The sequence below is a fragment of the Apiospora marii genome (assembly GCF_038362585.1).
Source record: "Apiospora marii strain CBS 49790 chromosome Unknown utg000004l_segment0_segment0, whole genome shotgun sequence".
Classification (NCBI taxonomy): domain Eukaryota; kingdom Fungi; phylum Ascomycota; class Sordariomycetes; order Amphisphaeriales; family Apiosporaceae; genus Apiospora; species Apiospora marii.
Genome location: NW_027117375.1, coordinates 1,914,651 through 1,936,573, shown reverse-complemented (window position 1 = coordinate 1,936,573; position 21,923 = coordinate 1,914,651). Strand labels below are relative to the sequence as shown.

The 21,923-nt window shown below is 54.0% G+C and overlaps 8 protein-coding genes across 8 annotated transcripts; 3 read left to right on the top strand and 5 right to left on the bottom strand.

Annotated features, from left to right (window-relative positions):
* Positions 1-432: 432 nt before the first annotated feature.
* PG985_006559 (solute carrier family 35 member C2) lies at positions 433-2,576 on the bottom strand (the record flags this gene model as incomplete). The annotated part of the gene is made up of 3 exons (XM_066826328.1): positions 433-1,286; positions 1,359-1,653; positions 1,767-2,576. The coding sequence occupies 3 exons, from the start codon at positions 2,574-2,576 to the stop codon at positions 433-435; spliced, it is 1,959 nt and encodes a 652-aa protein (XP_066685935.1).
* Positions 2,577-4,877: 2,301 nt separating this feature from the next.
* On the bottom strand, positions 4,878-6,311 carry PG985_006558 (diacylglycerol acyltransferase type 2a; the record flags this gene model as incomplete). Its single annotated transcript, XM_066826327.1, has 1 exon — positions 4,878-6,311. The coding sequence occupies one exon, from the start codon at positions 6,309-6,311 to the stop codon at positions 4,878-4,880; it is 1,434 nt and encodes a 477-aa protein (XP_066685934.1).
* Positions 6,312-6,358: 47 nt separating this feature from the next.
* On the bottom strand, positions 6,359-7,027 carry PG985_006557 (uncharacterized protein; the record flags this gene model as incomplete). The annotated part of the gene is made up of 2 exons (XM_066826326.1): positions 6,359-6,370; positions 6,485-7,027. The coding sequence occupies 2 exons, from the start codon at positions 7,025-7,027 to the stop codon at positions 6,359-6,361; spliced, it is 555 nt and encodes a 184-aa protein (XP_066685933.1).
* A 1,226-nt stretch (positions 7,028-8,253) lies between these two features.
* PG985_006556 (glycoprotease) lies at positions 8,254-9,816 on the top strand (the record flags this gene model as incomplete). The annotated part of the gene is made up of 1 exon (XM_066826325.1): positions 8,254-9,816. The coding sequence occupies one exon, from the start codon at positions 8,254-8,256 to the stop codon at positions 9,814-9,816; it is 1,563 nt and encodes a 520-aa protein (XP_066685932.1).
* A 229-nt stretch (positions 9,817-10,045) lies between these two features.
* On the bottom strand, positions 10,046-11,040 carry PG985_006555 (proteasome-domain-containing protein; the record flags this gene model as incomplete). Its single annotated transcript, XM_066826324.1, has 2 exons — positions 10,046-10,792; positions 10,903-11,040. The coding sequence occupies 2 exons, from the start codon at positions 11,038-11,040 to the stop codon at positions 10,046-10,048; spliced, it is 885 nt and encodes a 294-aa protein (XP_066685931.1).
* A 1,293-nt stretch (positions 11,041-12,333) lies between these two features.
* On the top strand, positions 12,334-14,163 carry PG985_006554 (major facilitator superfamily domain-containing protein; the record flags this gene model as incomplete). Its single annotated transcript, XM_066826323.1, has 5 exons — positions 12,334-12,486; positions 12,662-12,947; positions 13,011-13,623; positions 13,699-13,896; positions 13,962-14,163. The coding sequence occupies 5 exons, from the start codon at positions 12,334-12,336 to the stop codon at positions 14,161-14,163; spliced, it is 1,452 nt and encodes a 483-aa protein (XP_066685930.1).
* A 2,039-nt stretch (positions 14,164-16,202) lies between these two features.
* On the bottom strand, positions 16,203-17,030 carry PG985_006553 (uncharacterized protein; the record flags this gene model as incomplete). Its single annotated transcript, XM_066826322.1, has 1 exon — positions 16,203-17,030. One exon carries the CDS (start codon positions 17,028-17,030, stop codon positions 16,203-16,205), a length of 828 nt encoding a protein of 275 aa, XP_066685929.1.
* A 3,725-nt stretch (positions 17,031-20,755) lies between these two features.
* PG985_006552 (uncharacterized protein) lies at positions 20,756-21,159 on the top strand (the record flags this gene model as incomplete). The annotated part of the gene is made up of 2 exons (XM_066826321.1): positions 20,756-20,774; positions 20,858-21,159. 2 exons carry the CDS (start codon positions 20,756-20,758, stop codon positions 21,157-21,159), a joined length of 321 nt encoding a protein of 106 aa, XP_066685928.1.
* Between the last annotated feature and the right edge of the window lie 764 nt (positions 21,160-21,923).

Genomic DNA, 21,923 nt, shown 5'->3' with positions numbered 1-21,923 from the left:
CTATCTCTCCCCCCTTTGTATACTAACTTCCCCCTGGCCATTCTATTGATATTGCCGATATATCCTCAGGTACGGTGTATGATCGCGCATAACATCTGCTCCATTAAAATCCAACCCCCAGCTACCAAAGCTCGTCTCTTTGCAGACAGACGTTATGGGCAATCAATTCCGATCTGTCGTTTTGGAATCACATTCTCTAGGTTGGATGTAATTGCGGATGTGTTGAATTTGATTATTTATTCAACCGTGCTACCCGTATGCGGGAGCCTCATGTCGTGGGAGATTTTATGAAAGCGTATGTCTGCTAAGCCGAATACGCCTTTGAGGAGCCCGTTTCGAATTTCCAAGCCCCATTATCATAAACGCTGAAGAAGTCGTCTATACCGTTTCCCCTTGAAAATTGTCGGTAATCTTTGAATAATGATTACCCGTTCAATCGTCGTGCTCACTGCGCAGGGGCTTAGACTCATCCCCGACGCGCGTAGATGTAATATCGCCGTGCACCGTGACGAAGTTAGCCTCACTTGCAGTTCCCTCAGACCTGTCCCCTTCCCTTTCTGAAAGGAAGCCCGTCTCCTCGTCGCTATCCTCATCGTCTGACGAGCCGGTGCCAGCCGCCGTGTATGCCGCGCTGCTCTTAGCATGCGCGTCCAACCGGGCTTCGTCCCGCATCTTCGTCAGCTTGATGTAGTTGTAGAAAGCGATGGCTAAGATAGTGATGATCAGGCCTGAGATGTTGATGGCCGTGAGCTTATCGTCGAACACCAAGGTTGCCGTACTAATAGTGACGACTTCCTTGAAGATACCGGCGATGGAAAGGGTGACGACCGAGCTGCGCTGTAGCAAAGCGAACTCGGATGCAGTCATGAGGAACGCAATGGTTCCAGGGAAAAGCAGAATAAGGGGTGCACGAATAGCGCCCCATTCGTTACTGAGTTGTTTAAATCCTTCGACGAGGGCACCGAGCCCCTCGACGGGGATTGCTATGGCAAGCAATGTCACGAACATGACAGGCGCGAGAAAAAAGATGCTAGAAAAGGGGTTGGAAGTGGCCGGGTTGCGCAAAAGGAGGATCTGGGTCAAGCCCCAGCGGAACCCGGAGAAGAAGGCGGCGGAGATGACGAGGACAAAGCCGCCGAGGTTGAATTCGACCTCGCCGGCCACCATCATGACTACACCGAAAGTCATTGTTGCAATAATGGCCACTAACCTCCAGGTAGGAGTTTCAAGCCGGAAGAAGAAGGCGAATATGAGTACAAATGCGAGAGACGAAGATTTGCACATGGCTATTAATCATGTCAGCAAGTTGCCCGTCGGCTGCGTTAGATGTAAGAAAGACAGGGCAGGACAACACGTACTGTAAAACGTCAGAGTAATGAACTTCAATGACGTATTACCCAGTCCGATATCCAGTCCCGTCGCAGCGCCGCATGGACCTATCCTCGTGAGATAGAACAGTTTGCTCATGAGAGGCTCAGACTCGCCCCTCGGAGGGCCCAGATCCGGGTTATGGGATCTGTTGCCCGGCCGCAGCGAGGGCACGAAGAATAATACTAAACTGGCAAGGGAAAATTGCACGAGCATGTGCATTGAGGTTGTGAATAATGGGAAGGCAAAGTTTAGTCTGTCCGAGTCGAACATCCACTTATTGTACTGTGTCACACGAGCAAGTCAGTATGCTGGTACAGGGGATTGGCGGTAGATGGCAAACGTCGACTCGACTACAATAGCCGCTGTGATCGCAACGTAGGGCAGGTGCAACTTACCAAAGAAATGGACAGCGAGAAGAAGTACCACAGCCCAATCAGCACGCCATTGACGATTATCTTCCTCACGACGGTTTGGCTGGCTTCTTTGCGCTCCTGATCTGTGAGGTTCTCTCTCGCTATCCTGTTGTCGAGCCTGGTATTGCGGCGGCGCTTCTCCCGCTTCCTCCGCCGATCTTTGCGAGTCAACCCGGTCTCTTCGTCGTCGTGGAGATCCTCGTCTGTGAAGTCGGAATCATCATCGTAGGACTCTGTCCTCTTCCCGTCCCTGTTCCTCGAGGATGCGTCCGACGATGCCCGGCCAGCGCCCTCAGCAGCCTTGGATTCCAACAGGGACCCGGATTCGGGCGACACGGCGGTGTTCTTGATGCTCTGGGCGCGCGGCCTGGAGGCACTCGGGGAGGGCGGGACCGCGTTGGAGTTGTTGTTGCCAGCCGTCAGTGTGCTGCGGCGGCGCCGGTGGCCGGCAGGCGAGATGGAGCCCATTTCTATGTCTTCGGTACGACGACTTTCACCTCCGGTCTTGGGGAAGGACGCTCCACCATCGGCAGCTGGCCACTCGTGCTGGAAGCTGGTCGACGAGGCCGAGGACGGGTTCGAGTAGTCGGGAGGAGGCACGAGAATGCTGTTGAGGCCCTGGAACTTGGGGACGGGCGGTATTGATGGAGGCGGTGGGGGCGTGAGACTGTGCGACTGGGACAGGGAGGACAGCGGCTGTGACAGCGGCGGCGGCGGCGGCGGCGATAATGAATGTGGTGGTAGAGAGGTAGATTGAAATGGTGGGAATTGTTTGGACAAAGGGGAAGGCATAGTATGGTGGTGTTATTGTTCTATGGAGTCATTGCAAAATTGATCGTACATCTCATCATCAAATCAAACTGAATCAGAACAAGGGCGCATGATCTTGACCTGAGTGAATGCTCGAACCCCCTGTGATCCATGGGCCATGTGCTGTCTAGTGCGGGTGTGTGGTGCACCTAAAGCAAGCCCCTACTGTACGGTGCCAGGTGCTAGGCAGGAAGCAGGAAGGGTAGCTCGAATGGGTCTGGGATCCTGGGTTCCGATGACCAATTCCCCAGCGGTAGAGTCGAGCTAGTAGCGCCTCTGAGATCAGAAGCTGAAAAAGGGAGAGCAGAGGGTGAGAGGGTAGGTACGTATGTAGGTAGGCAGAAGAAACAGGACAGAGAGTGTGCGCGCTCCTGTGCATTAATTGTCGATTGTTGTTGTTGTACAGAATCAATTGCTGCTAGGCGATGCTGGGCAAGGGAAAGTGGATAGGCAAGTTGGAGAAGGCGGATCTGTACCCGGTTTTGGACCCAGACACCCAGAGAAAGGATTTAAGGGATTTGCATAAGAGATGGCCAGCAGATGGCCGCTGATCGGGTCTGGGCAAATCCATCAGCTCTTTTGCCTTGCTGAGCTTGCCACCGGCGCGCCCTTGCCTCACTTTCAAGGTTCTGTCCGCTCCTTTGTGCAGACCGACATTTGCATAAGTCTGGGACTGGTCGACCCAAAAGGCTCGGCATATCAATATACTCATGCAACCACCATGGATTGACTGAATTTAAGCAATGGTCAGTCACTACCTAGGTATGAACAAGCCTCAAAACGAACCCATCCAGCCATCCATCCATACTACTTATGTACTACCTGGGTATGTTAGCCGGCAGTCCGATAGATACCTACACCCAGGATGCATCTGCCATGGAAAGTCACATTGCCGTCTTTTGCGAAACATGGGGAGTGGGCACCGACACCCCCATTGACTTTTACACTCTTCAGGGGTTCTTGGCGGGCAATAACAATACTTGCATGTAAACAGAGTACTGAACAGAGCACCAAGGCACCCGCTGCTGCCCGGGAGGCCTGCTGCCTGCCTGGCGCTTGCCAGTCGCTGGCACGAGATGAGAACCCATCGGGATCCAGATCCAGTGCCATGACCGCCCAGGACCCCGAATGGATAATAGCACGTACATGTACATTACATAAAATTACCTAACCTCGTTTTAGCAAGGAAAATCACGTCGGGTAGCTAGCGGACCCGAATCTCCGCATACCCGCGACGAGTGAGCGCGTGCCTGCCAGCCTGCTGCGTGCCTGCGTGTCAGTCTGCGCGCCAGAAAACGGCCGGCTTTTCCCAATGCTGCCTTAGGCCTCAGCTCAGACTCAGCTCAGGTCGGCACGCACTATTGCACATACATGACCTCATGTCGGAAGAAGCAAGTATGTATGAGCATGATCATACATAGATCGGGTCACAGTTCAGGTCACAGTTCAGGTCACAGTTCAGGTCACACCTCTCTGTCGATTGATCATAAGTTCTTCCTTCTTTCCAAGAACAATCCATTCTTCATTCAGTCTGGTTGGTGTCCACCCTCTCACAGCAAAAAGTCCCTGTGCCTGGATTTACGACAGATCGATCCCCCCTCCCTTCCCTTCCATTCCGTTCGTCCCCTGATGGGTCTTTTCCCCTCCTTTGCCAATCAGCCGTGACATGGACTTGGCATCATAGCGCCCCGGATTCGCCAGTCACGGGATCGCTGAGGAGATTAATCCGCAGGCGACCCGCACCACAAAGCACGCTTGCTGTCTATAGTGTACCTAGACCGGCCTGGTATCGCGCGGGTAGCCGATCACCGACTCCTCCCGGATGATGTCAAGCGAGAAGCTCGACTATACGCTATTGGATTCCGACTCGATCGTCAAGTCCGTGTTGCATAACCAATAGAACCCGTTGATCGGGGATTGTCGTTCCCTTACATCATTCAAACTAATCCTGTCTTAGATCGCGGTGCACTGGTTCCAGACAGTACCCAGGCCAACCAGGGAAAGGCAGGGAGATATTGAGACCAGATTGTCTTGGAAACAACGTTTATGGTATACCTGATGAAGTAATAACATAGGGAAATAAAATACAGAAGAAGAAAAAGAAAACAAAAATAGCACCGCACACCCTGTATGCGCATCTCTCCCTTCCTCTTGCAACTCCGGCGGGTGTGGAATTGTCTGTCATCACAGATCCACATCCCTTAATGACCGACCAATTTTACAGAGTGTAGTATTACCAACGGCCTGATACCAAACGACCTGCTCTCGTCTTCCGTCTGCTTCTTACGACAAGATCTGAAGATCCTCCTTACGTTCCGGGGAGAACTCGTCCTTGTACTTGTCCCAAATCTTCTCCAGCTCGGTAACGTAGAGTTCGTGCAGCCGGTCGACCTCCTTATCGTCCACAACGTTGGACTGCGTCACCTTGACCGGCGCGCCGACCACGATGTTGAGCGGGTGGCGGTAGGGCATCATGCCCACATCGTAGTTGAAGATGCCGCGACCGTGCAAGAAAGGCAGAGTAAACTTCCAGACCTTGAGGATGAACATTTGGACGCGGTGGACGAACGGGTGTTCGTGGGGCTGGAGTTGGTGGTACAGCTCGTTCTCGCCAAAGGCCAAGACTGGCACGAGATCCGCCCCGGTTCGGATAGCAATCTTGATGAACCCCTTGCGCTCCTTCAGGATAAGGCGCAGCTGACCGGGCTGTGCTTCGAGCGACTCACGAGCGCCACCGATGACGATGGTCACGGCTCGGCCCATGCCCTCCTTGTTAGAGCCCCCTCGGGTCAGGATGTTGACGATAGACTCCTTGGAAACGGAGCGCACGCCCATGGCGAGAACATAGTCTCGGTACAAAGGGATGCGGAAGTTGTTGTCAAGGGTGAGCAAGCTGTTGGTGATGCCGGGGAACTTGCCGGAGAAGTCGAGAGCATCCGTAGCGAATGCCGCGAAGGCGCCATGCGAAATGATACCGTGGGGGTGATAACCAAAGATATACTTCCGGGTTGGCACCAGGTCGTGGGTCTTGTGTAACTTGGCCGGGAAGTATCCGGCAAACAGGTGCCACATGTAGCTGCTACGGAACCATTCGGATCTGAACTTCAAAGAACCGTCCGTTGCCGCCTTCGAGGTCAAGATATGAAGCAAATAGAGGATTAAGAGGGGCCAGACGAAAGGATTGGCGCATAACGCAAAGAAGACCGAGACCGATATGGCAATGCATGTACAATGGAAGAGAACCGTGAGCGTCTGAAGGCGGCGTTCGGCAGGGACGTTGAAAGGAGCCCACCTGATGCGGCCCCCGGAAGACTGAGGCGGCGCGTCAGGCTCGTGGGTATGTATTTCGTCAATGGTCAGGGGGTCGAGGTCAGGGTACGAATCGTCACTGCGAGCTTCTTGTTCCTGCGAGTTGGGCTTGATTCCATGGGTCCCAGGCGTCTCCTGGGCTTCCGGGGTTGCTCCATTCTCATGGCCATTGGAAGCGTCCTTCAAAGCTTCAGCGTAACTGGCGCCTCCGGGGGTCTCGGTCGACGTTTGTTGGTCGTCGGCCAATGTATTCTCTGAAGTATGGCTCATACTGGATGTATGGCTTTCCTGGGGTTGCTGCTTCTCGCCCGTCTCGCCGGCCCCCTTTTCACCGAGGTCTACAGCCTTTGGTGCTTCGCTGGCATGAGTAAACGATTCCTCTTTGGAGCCGTCCTCCATGGCGCCCATTGCTTCTGACGAGCTTTTATTGAAAAGTTTACGATTACTGCCAGATCTCAACCAGGCTCCTGGTTTAGGGGAAGGCGTATCGACAGTGGTAGCTGGGCTCGATGGCTCGTCGCTTACCTAAAGAGTGTCAGATATTGTTGATGGAGACTACTTGATCCGTCCGTGGAACTTACTGCACTGGCAACGCTCGCGGCGCTCGATGGCGCGCGACGGTGTGTTCGGATTTCCGAGGTGGTGCTAGGACTGGGGATCTTGGACTGTCTCCCCAAATCCAACGAGTGAGGGTTTCTCGAAGGCGTATCAACCCTTGATCTCTCGGCAAAGGCCGCGGTGCTTGTCGTCTCGGGGGAGCGCGGAAGTCTAGACTGCTGCTCGATTCTCCGTTTGCTCTCGGTCTTGGGCGCCTCTCCCGTGGGTGCGACTCTGTCGGCCCGGTCCGGTTTCGGTGCCGACTTCTTCGTGAACTTTGCGACTTTTGGCGGATTCTCCGATGCTGCTGCTTCGAAGCTGCGTCGGGCGGCTTGGAGACTCGTAGCTTCGTTGCTCAACCGAGGCTTTGCTTCGCTGCTCTGCTGGGGGCTTCCTGTGGGTTCCGAATCAGTCCGTCTGTGTGAGGCATCATTGCGCCGGCTGCCCGATCCCTTAAGAGGGAGTTTGGACCCCCGGGGCGCGCCGGCAAAGCCCTTCTGTCTCTGCTGATCACCGTTGTCCGACATCCTTCTGTGTTCTGGGCCAAAGAGACTGGCTACCAAGAGCGACCTTGTAGACAGACAGGAAGCAGAGAAGGAGGAGGGTTGGGGATTCCGCGGAGGGACAGCGGAACAGGCTGGAAAGGAAGCGGCTCATACCTGTTGAGATAGAATTTCCTCAATGGTTCTTATTCCCCTCAGGGCCCTAATAATTAACTTCCACTACGCAAGTAGCATCTACTCCTGCATCTGCCATGCACCGGTCGTCTGGACTTTTAGGTTTGATTCGGGGAGCTTCAAGGCTAGAATATAGCGCTGTGCCGGGAGTTTGTTCGAAGGGGCTTACAGCGCCGTGGCTCGCACGCAGCAAGAAAGCGTTGTTCTACAGACTTGGATAATGTAGGTAGGTTGATAAGAAATGCGCGAATAGGAGAAAAAGAAAAAAGATCGGAAATCCGTCGAAGAAGAGATGGATATATTTCAATTTAAAATGCTGTGCACGACGGTGGCCCGCTACCGAATTATTGTGATGATGGAACGGTCGGCATTGAGGACGATGGCCGTCAGTCAATCGAATCGAATTGTCTGTCGCAAAGGGACTGGGTCCGGGTGGGCACCTTCACGATGACGTTGCGTGGTACTGCGCAACAGCAGCTCAGGTCAGTGACTGATTGATGACTGGCTGGAGCTCACAGCTGCAGCAGAGCTGGGCGGAATTGGTATTTGCTCCTCAGTTCTTCCTCAGGGATCAGGGGTACGGCCATCCGTCAGCTCCGACCGAGAGCACATGCAAATTTGAGGTTCCCAGCAGGCAGCCCTGTACTTTACCACCCCCATATGTATCTTGCACATCGTATTCAAATTGCTGATTACAGCCAACGTGCAATGATCATTCCATCACGGCTGTCACATGTAATTGAGGACTCTCCAAACACCACACTCCACCGCTGCTATTGATCTATCAGTATAAGATACATAACCTAGACGTGTGGTCATCTCTGTGCTTTATGCAGGTACACGACTTGATTGGTACCCAAGAGTCTCAACGAGGTCGTATGCACTTTTACAAAGCTACAGATAAGATAACCTAGAGCTTCAGTCAATTGGTCTGATCTGGTTGGCTCTTAAGGGGGTAAAAGGGTTTCATAGCGCCTCATGCTGCCAAACGTTGAACGCAATCCTGATAGTAAAACTTCGCAATCGCTGCGCGTCTAGTCGCCCAGCTACATGCAAGCGACCCCTGGCACGCTCCGATGAGCGCAGGATGGCTACGGCTGCGGCCATTCGTGGCAGGGAGATGTGCAGCCGCATGCCGCCATCGTCTGCTGGCGAGGCGCATCAGCACCGCCAATGAAATATATCGGCCAAGAAGAGGAAGCCTTCTGACGCTAGCTATCGAGAGCTCCTGCGACGACACCTGCGTCGCCATCCTGGAGAGGTGCACCTCCACGGGCGTCGCCAAGCTCCGCTTCAACAAGAAGGTCACATCAGACAACCGCGAGTTTCAGGGCGTGCATCCCACCGTGGCCGTTCTGTCCCACACAGCGAGCCTTGCGCCCCTGGTGGACGAGGCATTGGGTTACTTGCCCGAGGCGGCAACGGACAAGGAAGACCCGCCGTCTCCCGACCGATGGCACCAGCTATGCTCTGTCCGGGGAACCGTCCGTCGTAGGCCCGACTTTGTCGCCGTGACCCGGGGCCCCGGTATGACCTCGAACCTGGCGACAGGGCTCAACACAGCCAAGGGGCTGGCGACGGCGTGGGGGGTACCGCTGCTGGGCGTCAACCACATGCAAGCGCACGCGCTGACGCCGCGGCTAGTCTCCGCTCTTGCCCGTTGGCCGCCAGGGGAAGAGGAACTAGGACGACTAAGCGGAGACAACGGCAAAGAGCACGAGCTTGAGTCCGCAGCATTCCCCTATCTATCTCTGCTCGTCTCGGGCGGACACACGCTCCTCGTGCATTCGCGTTCGCTATGCGACCATGAGATCCTGGCCTCAGCCAGCAACATCGCCATCGGGGACATGCTTGACAAATGCGCCCGCTTGATCTTGCCGGCCTCCGAGCTGTCCGGGACGAACAATGTGATGTACGGAGCACTCCTTGAGCGATTCGCCTTCCCTCCTGCTATGAGTATCGACGATATCAAAAGTAGTAGTAGCAGTACGTCAACGCCTGGCAACACTACTATGGACAGCTACGACTACGAATACACCCCACCCGCCCGGCGCGCCGACGAGATCGCCACCTTCGACTCCGGCCTAGGCTGGACTCTCACTCCGCTCCTCGCCGGTACCACCGCCATGACCTACAACTTCTCCGGCTTCAGCAGCCAGGTGCAGCGCATCATCGAAGACCGCCCGGACATGGGCCTCGACGAGCGCCGGCTGCTGGGCCGGCACGCCATGCGCCTCGCCTTTGAGCATCTGGCCAGCCGCCTGCTCTTCGCCCTCAAGAAGGACAAGGAAGCCGACGGCGAGGACGGCATGAAAGACGTCAAGACCGTCGTGGTAGCCGGCGGCGTTGCGAGCAACCGCTACTTGATGCACGTCTTGCGGTCGATGCTTGCGGTCCGCAGCTTCGGTCACTTGGAAATCAACGCGCCGCCGCCTGCGCTCTGCACGGATAATGCAGCTATGATCGCATGGACAGGCATGGAGATGTTTGAAGCGGGCTACCGGAGCCAGCTTGACATTCTCGCCATGAGGAAATGGCCGGTTGACCCAAAGGCCGGCGGTGGTGGGATTCTAGGGGCCAGCGGGTGGGTCAAGGACGACAGCCTGCCTGTAAGACATGGCAAGCCCCTGCGAGAATAGAATGGCCCAACAATGAATCGAAGAGCCGCCTACAATGCCACTTTAACGACCGTCGTGATCGGAAACAAGCGGAATTTACGGGTTTTTCCAATGTACCATCATGTGTATAATATGTAATGAACCACATGTCACGAGGTCAATAGTTGAGATAGTTATTTGTGCAAATCACAGCCTGTATTATACCTTTGCATAACGATCATCCAGGCTTCATTCGTCTAACGTTCTAGTCTTACACCCGGTTACCCGCCTGCTCGTCCTCGGCAAACGAGCTTGTCACGTTGGTGAACTCGCCCTTCTCCAGCTTCGTCTTCCAGAAGATGGGGTTTGTGTCGCTGAAGCCGTGCTTGACCCAGCCCTCCTCCTTGACGTGGTACAGGTTGATGTAACCACCAGAGTAAGCATCTCTGTGCGTGGCGGCCAGGATACTGCGGCGGCCGAGCTCCAGGGCGTCCTCCTCGCTCAGGTTGTAGTCGTACTCGGCGTCCAGTACACCGTAGGCGAAGGTCTGACCGGAACCGACACAGAAGAGGTTGCCCGACAACCGCGTGCCGTCCGAGTCAATGTAGTACAGGGCGGGGCCCTCCTCCTTGGTCACGCCGGCGCACATGGTGCCCATGGACAGGCCCATGCCCTTGTACTGGTAGACGAGGTTAGCCAGGACCTTGGAGGCGGCAGCGACCGAGATGCGGCGCTTGTGGCGCAGTTCGTGCAGGCGGCACTGCATGCCCAACCACGCAAGCCAGTACTGGCAATCGGCAGCACCACCAGCCATGGTTCCCAGAAGGCAGTTGTTGATTTCGATGACCTTCTTGACGGTTTGCGAGGCAATCCAGTTGCCGGCAGTAGCTCGGGAATCTGTCGCTACAATGATACCACCCTGGAAGCGGAAAGCCAAGGTTGTGGTACCGTGGGCAATCTTGATAGGGCAGTGGGGGTTCGAGCGGTCGTCGGTGGCTGATCGGAGCCAGGCAGAGGGCTGGATATCAGGTTGATGTCAGTATGGCTGTAAACACTGGGTGGATTGCATAATCTACACCATGCCGTAGCATGGTACAGAGCAATTTCCAAACTGATATTGTAACTGACCTGTGCTACCGGAGGCATGGCGAATTTAAGAGACAGGCTGGGAGTGGTGTCGTCGTTGAGGTCGTCCTGACCATCCTCGATGTGACGCTCATTCTGGAAGGCGCCCGGGCGGCTGTATCGAGCTACTAGGGTATCCATCTTGGTGTTTTTGCTCAGGAAGTGTTGATCAACGAAGAAAACAAGTCTCGATTCATCCAAATGAGCGTTTGGATCTAATGGTCAAGGAACCGCTGGTGATGGTACCAATGGTGGATGGAGGTGGACGAGATATGGGGAATGTGGTCAAGCTGTCTGGGCTGCTGAGCTGTGCTGCACTGACGTTGGCAGTACAGTAGCCTTGTCCGGGCCTTGGGAGGGAAACAGCAGCTCCAGGCAGGGGAGAGATGCGCGTTTCGAGCTGGTGCCACAGCTATGGCTGGAGCTATCCTGCTTCTGTGGCTCATGCACCTTTGGCCCTATTACCTAAGCAGGGCAGCTCTAACACCGACTTCACTCCTCTTCCAAATTAAAAAAAGATAACTTGTACCTACCCACGTCATGTCTAAAGTTATGTACATAGTTCCATACCAGAAGCCGTTCTATCTCAAAGAGAACGGTTATCAAATAGTTCCTCCTGTGCATAGGTTGTCACGTGTAAAGTACCATGGCTTACATTGCGCACACCAATGCATCCGGCTGACAATAAGCACAAGTATTGGTAGGATACGACACTGAGTACATGTAAGCTATGGACGAACCTATGAGGTACGATCCAAAACAGAGGTACCTACGGTATTCCCAACAAATCAGTAGGTATCTTCTCTTGCCGAACTGAGTGCCATTGGGTTGATTAACTAACGGAACGGTCGAATTGAAGAATACATCACCCCTTGAGTCGTCCCTCCGAAATATAATGGAGAACAACATGATCGGGTCCCAAGGCGTGTCGAAATGGTAGGTAGGTATCGGCTCTCTGATGGGTAGGTAACAATTGGTCAAAGTCTGGCAAGTACAGTAGATAAAAGTTGCTCAGTCATCAGTTTCCACTCACCCATTTGCGACCTTCCAGGATGCTTGTCAATCTCAGTCACTATCCCACTTCCCCACGCCGCAGAGGAACCCCGTGCCCCAGTCCCGACATGGCCGAGATGGTTGGCTAAATACTTTTAGCCAAGCCCACTTGTCAGCCGGCATCCCCAGATTGGCTGCGGACGATCCTGCGGTACGGGAGGTCGGAAAGCCGCTCGACTCTATTTCCGTGGCGTAATAGCCGCTGCAGTATTAAAAGAGAAGCGTTTATGCACAAGCTTTTGATTATCTCGCACCCCGTCTTCAATTTTTGCCATCGCCAGTACCTGGAGAGAGCAACCGCCATCGGTCTGGCCATTCGAGCATCCAACTATTTCGCTCTCTTCCCCCTCTCGCCAGTGGGGAAACTAAAAATTCGTCACCATGGCCGACGCCGTGGGCACCAAGGCAGCCGAGACCGAGGTCGAGAAGAGGGATTCCGCGGATAACGCATCGGTGAGGGCTGCACCGCCTGTCATCGACCCCCAAGTAAACCGTCAACTGCTGCGGAAGATAGACTGGCGACTGATGCCTGTGGTACGTGCACTTCTTCGCCAGTACAGATAGTTGCTTTGGCCCTCAGCTAACATATGCCTCTCTCTCTCTCTCTCCCTACCTAGCTATGCGTCACCTACGCTCTACAGGTATGAAGTCGACTTGTCCAGGCACACTTTATAGTGCGCAAGGCTCACGATGATAACCTCTCGAATAGTTTTGGGACAAGGCCATGCTCGGCCAGGCTGCCGTCTTCGGCCTCAGGGAGGACCTCAAATTAACACAAGGAAGCAGCTTCTCCTGGGTCTCTCTCATCTTATACTTTGGCCATATCGCGGGCATGTACCCGTTTTCTTGGCTGGCCCAACGCTACCACCCAAAGCGCGTGTGCTCGTCCATGACCATCGTCTGGGCCGTCATTGTCCTCACCACGCCTGCTTGTACGACGTACTCTGGCATCCTCGCTAACCGGTTCTTCCTGGGTTTTGTCGAGGCTGGAATAAGTAAGGACAAACAACATCGAAACATAACTGGATACAAGCTCCCAGGCTAACCGCACGTCGTAGGTCCCGTGTTCATGTTGGTCATTGCCCTATGGTACACACACCCCGAACAAGTCCTGAGGTCCAGTATTTGGTACTCGTTCAGCGGTGGATCCAACATCATCTCGCCGTTGGTGAACTTTGGTCTTGCACACATCAGCGGAGGTGGTCGAGCCCCTTGGCAATACATGTACTTCTTTGCTGGCGGCATCACACTCCTTTGGGGCATTGCACTCATCTGGATCTTCCCGGACGTGCCTCAAGAAGCGAAGGGCTTCAGCGCCGAGGAGAAGCAGCTGCTTCTCGAGCGCGTCCGGGTCAACAACGCCGGCTCAGAAAACACCCACGTCAAGTTCTACCAAATCACAGAGGCCCTGATGGAGTACCAGTTTTGGGGCATCTTCGTCTTGGCCATGCTCTCGTGTACCGGGTCCGCTGTCGTTGTCCAGTTCGCGTCCATTGTGTTCAACGGAATGGGCTTCGATAGGTATACCTCTCTGCTCCTCAACCTTCCAACAGGTGGCATGGCCTTCCTATGCGTAATCGGATCTGGATATTGCGGCCGCAACTTCAAGAACGCTCGTTTCCACCTCATTACGATAGGATGCCTGCCAGTGATATTGGGAACTTCTCTCGTGTAAGTCTTCCTTTTGTCATGTTGTACTTGCATTTTGCTTGCTGTTTGTGCGTTGTAGCTGATCTGGGAACGTAGGTGGCAACTGACAAACAAGCAACGAGCTGGGCGAGTTGTAGGGTTTTACCTGATCAACTTCTTCTCCTGGGTCTGGGTCCAATGCATTGGTCTGGGTACTTCGAATATTGCCGGCTACACTAAGCGGACAATTTATGCTTCTGGGACATTTATTGGATATTCGCTGGGTAACGTCATTGGATCATTGCTATTTGACGCGTAAGTATTCAGCATGGCACCCCCGGTACTGGCATCGCTTTGCTAACATGCGTTTGCACTCCCAGCAAGTTTGGTCCGAGGTACGACCAAAGCTTTACCGGCATCACGGTATGCTTCGCCGTCTGCTGCGTGCTGGGTCAGGTGATCCGGTTCTTGCTGGCGCGCGAGAACAAGCGACGCGACGCGAAGTACGGTCCGCCGGAGTGGTCTCACGGCCTGGAGGATCTCACGGACAGGGAGAATAAGTCGTTCCGCTACCCTCTCTGATGTAAATGACCTCCCATGGTCTCGGCCTGAGGAGTGTCTTTGCGAAGATATTATACCTCAGACCTATACTTGACTATGTAACCTAGACATTGGTGAAGGGGTACCACCTCGGAGATTAAGCTCAGACTCCGAGTCATGAGACTGGGAGGAATCTGTTTGTCTCAAGAAACGTCCAAATGCAGAATATTGTCCAACATTCCCCGTTCTCTCTTGGGAAGAGTGCAGCTGTCATGATGAGGCAGCATGACCCCAAAAGAAACCAGTCCATGTGAAAAAAAAAAAAAAAAAGGAAACAGGGATCGCTCCCTTTACCGGAGTGCAGCGTCTTTGCAGAAATCACGCAAGAGAAAAACAAAAGCACCCGGCTTGTCGCATTCCAATTTCTCGGTGATGGGAGTGGAACGGTATACTTCGCTTTTCAGTCTTATCGACTACCCCCCCTGCTGGCTGTCATTGGTTAGTGTTCGAGATGTAGGTATACTACCCTTACTCGGGCTTTGTACACACACGTCAACTCAGCCGCGTTGGGTGTAACCAGTTTAGGGTGAAGGTCGAGGGATCCCTTTATGTGGTCCCAGCCACAGCGGAGCCCTCAATATCGCAGAGAAGACGGCGCGGAAGATCACTTTTTTTGCAAACTTCCAAGAATATTCCTTTCCGTTCAGGGTCCTTCCTCCGTCGAACTTTACTAGCAGACCCTTACTTCTTGGCATATCGGTGAAGGGGGGGGGGGGGGCTGGGCTGGGCCTTGTCGGTTGGCCTGGCACCCAGCAGCGGGCCAAATGTTCAGTAATTGCCTTAGGCTTGGAGTAGGTTACCTAGGTAGTAGCGTTTTTAGAAAGGCTGATTCTTCATCGTCTTCCTTGGGGCCTACCAGCCTGCCTATTAACCAAGAGAAAGAGACTAGGACCAGGGGCTAAAGCACGCACTTTAACCAGCTAGCTTACCTGGCAGGGCATGGATGTGTGTACATATGTAAGTAAGCAGAACTGATTCACCAGCAGCTGCAATCTTCCTCTGTCTCGCAGGCGTGCCCTCCTACGTATCCGAGCTTTAAGACACCTTTAGCGAAAAACTCACACTTCTCCCTACTTTGCCCCAGTCCTAGGTAATCGCTCGCCCCCTCCCAAAGGGAGCAATTTCAGGAGAAGCAAGTAGAACCCCATGTCTTGTTCTAGTCCGCAAAGCCTAATTCTCCTAATCTTCCTAATGCGGTGGATTCCTTGACAGGATGTCAGGGACGCAGGGAAACTGTAATACGGCTAGCCCCGAAGTCTATGTATTGTTTTGGTGAGACTTCAGGTAGTCATTATGCCGGCTATTAGTCGTTCGTACGTATGTAGTAGGATTGGATCGCCGTCTGCCGGATCTGGCGCCTGCACGATTGCTTAGGTAAAGAGAGCTAGCTAGGCAAGGAAAGGTTTGACCAAGCCGCCTGGTAAACAGCCAAAGCAATGGATATTGCCTGCAGTTGCGTATGCTGGCATTTCATGCAGCTATGGTAAACGTCTAGAATCCATGGGATGTCCATGTCGTGCGTTGCTGAAACCAGCGGTTTGCTAGCCCGTGACCTACCTACATATCGCTTGGAATCAAAGAGCCCACTTGGCTGCGGGAGGCGGGAATCTGAGCGCAATCTGGGGTCAAAGTGGATGAGGAAGATAGGTACAGACCGTTCACAGAGAGGGCCGTTCACGAGAAACGGGTGGTTGGTCGCATAAAGCGCGACGACACTAGTGTTGGTGGTATGAGGCTCAATTTATTTATTTTTTGCTTCAGGTGTGGTGAATCTGCGCTGAATGGTGTAAAAGCCATCTCTATCTAGACCGAGTCGGCCAAATACAAGTCAAATAGGCAAAAGCCGAGTGAAATCGTCGCCGTAGGATATCATAGAACGCCTGTTCCAACCTTCCTTCCCTTTCCAATGTCGTGACAATGCAACCAGTAATAAAAGAAATACAGACAACCACGGTTCCGTGGCATCCGGAGTAGAGAATGAAATTCTGACAATGTAACCAATGTCAACGAAACGGTGGACTTCACCTCCAGGTTCCGTGGATCTTGCCTCGACGGCTTCTCGTCTTCAAGCCGACGTCCCCGCTGACCATCAGGCTCTTCCACCTGCGTCCTATACTGCTGCGGTCCTTGCCTAAGCTTCGGGCGCAGTCTTGCCAGTCTGACTTGGTGAGCTTGAGCTTCTCGAGGACGAGCTCGACTAGGATGCGGTCGTCCTCGGTGCTCCACATCTCTCCGTCCGCTTCGACCTCTGTCTCTGAGCTTGTGGCCTCCTCGTTGCTCTCTTGGGGGCCGTTGTGTAGGTTGTGGAAGTCGGAGCGCTCTAGGCCAAGGGGAATGACCTCGGGTGCGATCCGCGCCCTTTTGGGTGTAGATGGTCGCGGGTAGGCAGACTCGCCTTCCTCGGAGCTGTTGTTGTTTTCCGAAGCATCAATGTCCAGGTCGCTGTCGATGTCATCGTCGCGACCCATGTCGTCCTCGGTTGCTCTGCGTCTCTTGTTGATACCGCGCGGGGGCGCTGTGCGCTTGACGACTCTCTTGCGCGCCACGCCGTCACTGTTGGCCTCTGACTTGCGGGATCGAAGGCGCAGTTTCAAGGGCGGCGGCAGGCTTGCGTGCGCCATTGGCGGCGTCGGCAGCTGATTCGGTGCGTTGTGGGAAGCCTGGGTTGGGGTGACGGCGGCAGGCACCGTGAGCATGGACTGGAGCGAACGGCATGTCGTAAAGATGTTGTCTATGGTGGACTGCGCGGTAGTGGGAGGGCTGGCAGGCGGCGAGGCGAAGAGGGCGGACTGCAGTCGCGTCATGGGCGGTCGCGAGCCATCGCACGAGATTGCCGATGGCATCAGCATGGTGAAAGCGATGGTATATGAGTGCGAGATAGTGTGCAGCAGGATTGCGAACGTTGTGAACGTTGAAAATGTGAGTCTGTGTGGTATGCGACCAGAGTCAAAGAAGATTGCGATGGGATTTGCGCGGCGCACGGGTTTTAAGTCGAGTCTGAGCGGCGCGGTGCGAACAGGTGAAATAGGCTTTTGAGTTTGCAAAGACAGACGGTTTGTTTATATCTGGAAGGTTGCGACACCTGTTTGAGCTGGATCGCGACGGAGAAAGATTGCTGTTGGAGTGTTTCTGGTGGTAGTTTGTACGGGGAGGAGGTTGCGGGTTGCGGGTTGGAAGAAGAAACGGGAAGGGGCGGGTGTTTGGAATAGTTGCGCCTAATAAGAGCGAACAGGACTGCTTTTTGCGACGGGTGGGCAGAGTGGGCAGGCGCTGTAGGCGGGCGTGGGCGTGGCCTGGGATTGGGATTGGGATTGGGATTGGGATTGGGGGGAGTGGGCTCCCAGGACTGGGACTGGGACCAGACCTCACTTGTGGTATGTGGTATGTGGTATGCGTGCTTAGCTGCAGCTGTAGGTACTTGCTTGGGGGCTTCGTAGTGACGAAAACGGGGCGGGAGGGTCTCAATTTAGTGGACCACATGAACAAATCCATTTTCCAACTCGGGGCAATAGTACCTGGCCTCAGTACCTGCCGCCCCGTATGTCTCGCTTGTACCTTCACCTGCTCATCCACCCACTCTGGGCACTCCCGTCACTGATCAAGGCCTCACCACTCACTCTCCAGGTCACTCTTAAAGTGCTCACGTATGTAGCCTGTCTACATACATGTACGTACCGGATCGACCGCTGCTAAAGAGCTTGCTGCTTGCTTGCATCTCCAAGGTGTGGGTGGGCCGTTGAATTGAGGGAGCTGGGAGCTATGCTATAGCACTGACCGCTTGCGCTTGCACTCCCACACCTCAAGACCTCAGACTCTGTCACCCGGTCATGGAACGGTCTTCAATCGTCGTCGTCTTCGTCGCCGGCGGTACCTCGAAATCGTATGTGGTCGTAGGTATCTCGCATCAACCGGTGTTCGCATGGCAGCCATAGGGGGAAGAGGGGGGTTACACACCCTCGTTCAAGTCCTGGCCCGTCCACCGTCACCGTACAAATATCCCAAATCCAAACACCTCTGGTCTGACCCAGCAACTGAGTCACAAGGAAATCACCATTTCCGGGGTCCTCTTTTTTGGGCTCCTCCCAGGCTATCCAAGATCCGTCGCTAAGCTGTCTTGTCAATTTATCCTTCTAGAGACTATCCAGAGAGCCTAAGAAGGATATTGAGTCTAGTACAGAGCCTAGTACTCACACACCGTCTCACTGCGCACACTCGACTCTCTTAGCCTCATCGCGGGCTGTAGTGGTACTGTATCTTGCCTCCTCCCTTGGCCCCAGAAAGAGACTCCTCTATGTATATGCGATATGCCCTGAAAATGGCTACGGGCGGCCCGCAGCTAAACGCCTTGCGATATCTCTTTACCGGGCTGAGGCCGCGCCTTACTCTGCAAGTCCTTGCTCTCGACGGAGCCCCGTGTCTTTGGGCTGTCTCTCGGGACTCGGAAAAGTAGGCACGCAGTACAGTAGGTACACCCAGCAACCAGCACACCACTCCAGCTTTCTGGGCTTCACAAATGTGTAACTTGCGTGGCACACTACGCGCAATCGGCTCAACGTTGCTGCTGTGCTACCTCCGTGCTGGAGGTCCCTCAACGTGCCACATACGTTATTGGTTCACTTGTTAGTGGACTGCGGTCTCGCCCAGGTATCTAGTAGTATCAATCCACCCAGAGGGATGGGTGGCAGCCACACTCCTCGTTCTCGCCCGTCCACATGTACTTGCATGAAGTGTGCCAGCGATGCTGATCGGGGTCATCTGCAACGCCAGCCGTTTTTTGTTTTTTTTCTCCGAAGGTTGCCCATCCGCCAAGAGCGAAACCCTCTGCTGCTTGGGGATCGACTCCGTCATAGTCCATTGAAAGCAACGAGATCTCAGGGCGGATCTTCGATTTCAGCTAAATGCCACACGTTATACCCTCCTTTACGAAAGTCCTGGCAGCAGGGAATTCTCAAGGCTTTTCCCTTGATGTCTTTATCCGAATCTCGTTTATGTTTCAATGCTGTAGGAATACTTTGCCAATTAATAATCGGTTATTCTCTCCCGCTGGCCCCTGCACCCCCAAGAGGAAGCAAGGTGTGGTCATGTGTGAAGCCAAAGTCGGGCTCATGAGGGAAACGTAATCTGCGAGGAACGCTATTACTTCCCAAGGGACTGTTCCAAATTTTGGTCTCATCAGCTGATTTGGGCTTTTGCTTCTTCTTGCTAATCTCCTGGCTCGCGTACGAACATCGCTAAGGACTATTTCTGTCGATACCCCTCACGATGATGCCTCCCAACGCTTGCATTGTGACAGCGGCAGTGTAGCGACTCGGCTAGCAGTTGTCATTGGTGGTTATTTTCCAACACTACGCATAAACTCCTCTTCCAGCTGCAACATTCTTGAAGAAATGGAACTGGCCGTCCTACAAAGACGGTGAAGGAGGGGGTTGCGCAGAATTTGCTCTCAAGCTCGCACCGCACTGCGTCAAGCTGGACGAATTGTGGGCATTCTCTAATGGAGTGAGGTCAGAAAAAGACGCGTTCAACGCGCTTAGTCGCGTTTTAGACGCGACGCGACCGCGTTCTGACCCACCCGCGTCTTATTACGTGCATGAGCCCTCGACCTATGAGACGGCCGGAAACCCACTGGCGGCATCCACCATCCCCGCCCATTGGTCTGCCACATCCATTCCCGTTTCCAGGAGGCCCATAATTTCCCAAACCCCTTCCCATCCCTCTTGCCCCTCCATCGACGATAACGGTCATGTTCTGGTTTCTGCCAGGTAATTAATGGCTGCACCACGCCATGTTCCGTGTCAGTCACACACCATGTGTCATGGTGCATACATAGGTACTCAGGCTGGCTGACTTTACAAACAAACCTCTTTTCTCTACCTCCCTCCCTCCCTCGCGCGCGCGCGGCTTCCAGCTTGGAATGGCAGGAATCCACGATATATGTTTTAACCCAACCTTAGGCTTAGGTTTATGTATGTTCAAGCGCACCCAACCTCCCACCGCCGAGTGAGCTATATGCTCTTGCCTTTCCGGGGTAAGTGTAATCGACACGCTCATGCTGTGTCCCCGTTCCACTGGTATCTATCTACCTAATAGGTTTAGGTAGATTCGGTTCGGAGACCAGCCTTTCGTGTCCCTGGACGTTTGACTCTCTACCAATTCCGGGGACTTTTGAAACTAGCCCGACCATGGCCAGCAGGGGTGTATCGAAGAATGAGCCTCAAGTCCCCCGTAGAGTCGCGGCTGGTATTAGGATTAGGGGACTGGCCTTATGCTCGCTGTTGTGGTGTCGGAGCAATTCCCCGTTATCAAAATAGGCGAACCAGATGACCGTGTGTAGTGGCACGGGCATTGAGCGAGTTTGGTTCTATAGTGTCTGATTATCACACCCTCTCAGCCATCGTACCTGGGCGAGGTGGGTGTGTTCGAAGCCCTGACGCTGGTTGGCGCTCGCTGCACTACGGCAGTTCCGGCAAGCTCGCTTGGTGTCGGACTTGCCTATGCTTAAGCGTGCTCTCTTTCCCCTCCAGTCTTCCAGTCTCAGGGAAACTTGTGTATAAGTCACCATGCATTGCATATTATGGAGGCTGGTCCCCTCAGTAAGTCCGAATCCGATGCGGGGACTCCCTCAACGTGGCAGCACAGAAGTTTCGATAATGCCGCAGATGCCATGATTTAACAGACGGGGATGCGCAGCAGACTGAACGTGGGTTAATGGGCAAACCACGTAGATCACCCGTCTTGCGAATGGAGGCTGCCCACGCGGTCATCTGCTCCTCCCCTGCCCTCTACCCTGTCTGCTCTGCCCCTGCCGATCCGAGATCCATGGGTATGGATGGGAATGGCCGCGCCTGGCCTGATGGGGCCCCGCCAAGCCCTGCCTGGTTGGTGTACCTGGCAAACAACACACAGCGCTTACATGAATCGCCAGTCAACGCTGCCTGTGCTGTCATCGCAGGTAGGTACTACGACGCTGGCGATTAGTCATTGCCAGGCGACCAACAAAAATCGAATCCGTCATCTCGGGAAGGGAGGCGAGTGCCGACGGCTGTTGCCCTCTGGAAGAAAGCTAGTCACACCTTGCGTGCCTTGCACCCCGAGGAGGCTCTTCGCCAGCCAGCCTTTGGTGCTGGGTGGTAGCTCCCGGAAGATGGTCTGCCATGGCTCGTCCCGGTCTGGTTCATCCCGATCATATTGTTTGCATGCCCGCTGCATTCTCTTGCAGTGCGGTACTCGTAGTGTCCTATGCCAACCTGGAGGACAAAGGGGGCTTATATATTGGATGGGCCCTTGGTTACGAGATCTGCGCCGCTCGCTCCTGATGACGGCTACTAACTAGAGCCCCAACTTCCAGTCGCCTAAGTTAATACTGAACTCGGTCTTCTAGAAGGAACTGAGCCCTTCCTGGCCCTTTGGTCAGCCGCAGTCAGTGCGTCGTAGCCGCATACACTACTCTATAACTCCTGGTTAAGGGGGTGGCAAGGCCTCGCCGTCTTTGCGCTAGATTCTGTGGTGATCTGCTCTGCCATTTAATCAACTTCGTCTTCTATACCCAAGTCTCATCGTATAGGAGATGTTCTGCAGCGAGAAACCATCCTCGTTTCAATCTCTGTCGAGATTGCTGGGGATGTACCGCTCTACAACTACAGCCAATGGGTTTTCTTAACAACCTTTGAGGCGATAAATATCTATATGGAATATCATATGTATTACTTGTAATTTATATGCCTTACCAATTGGACATGAAG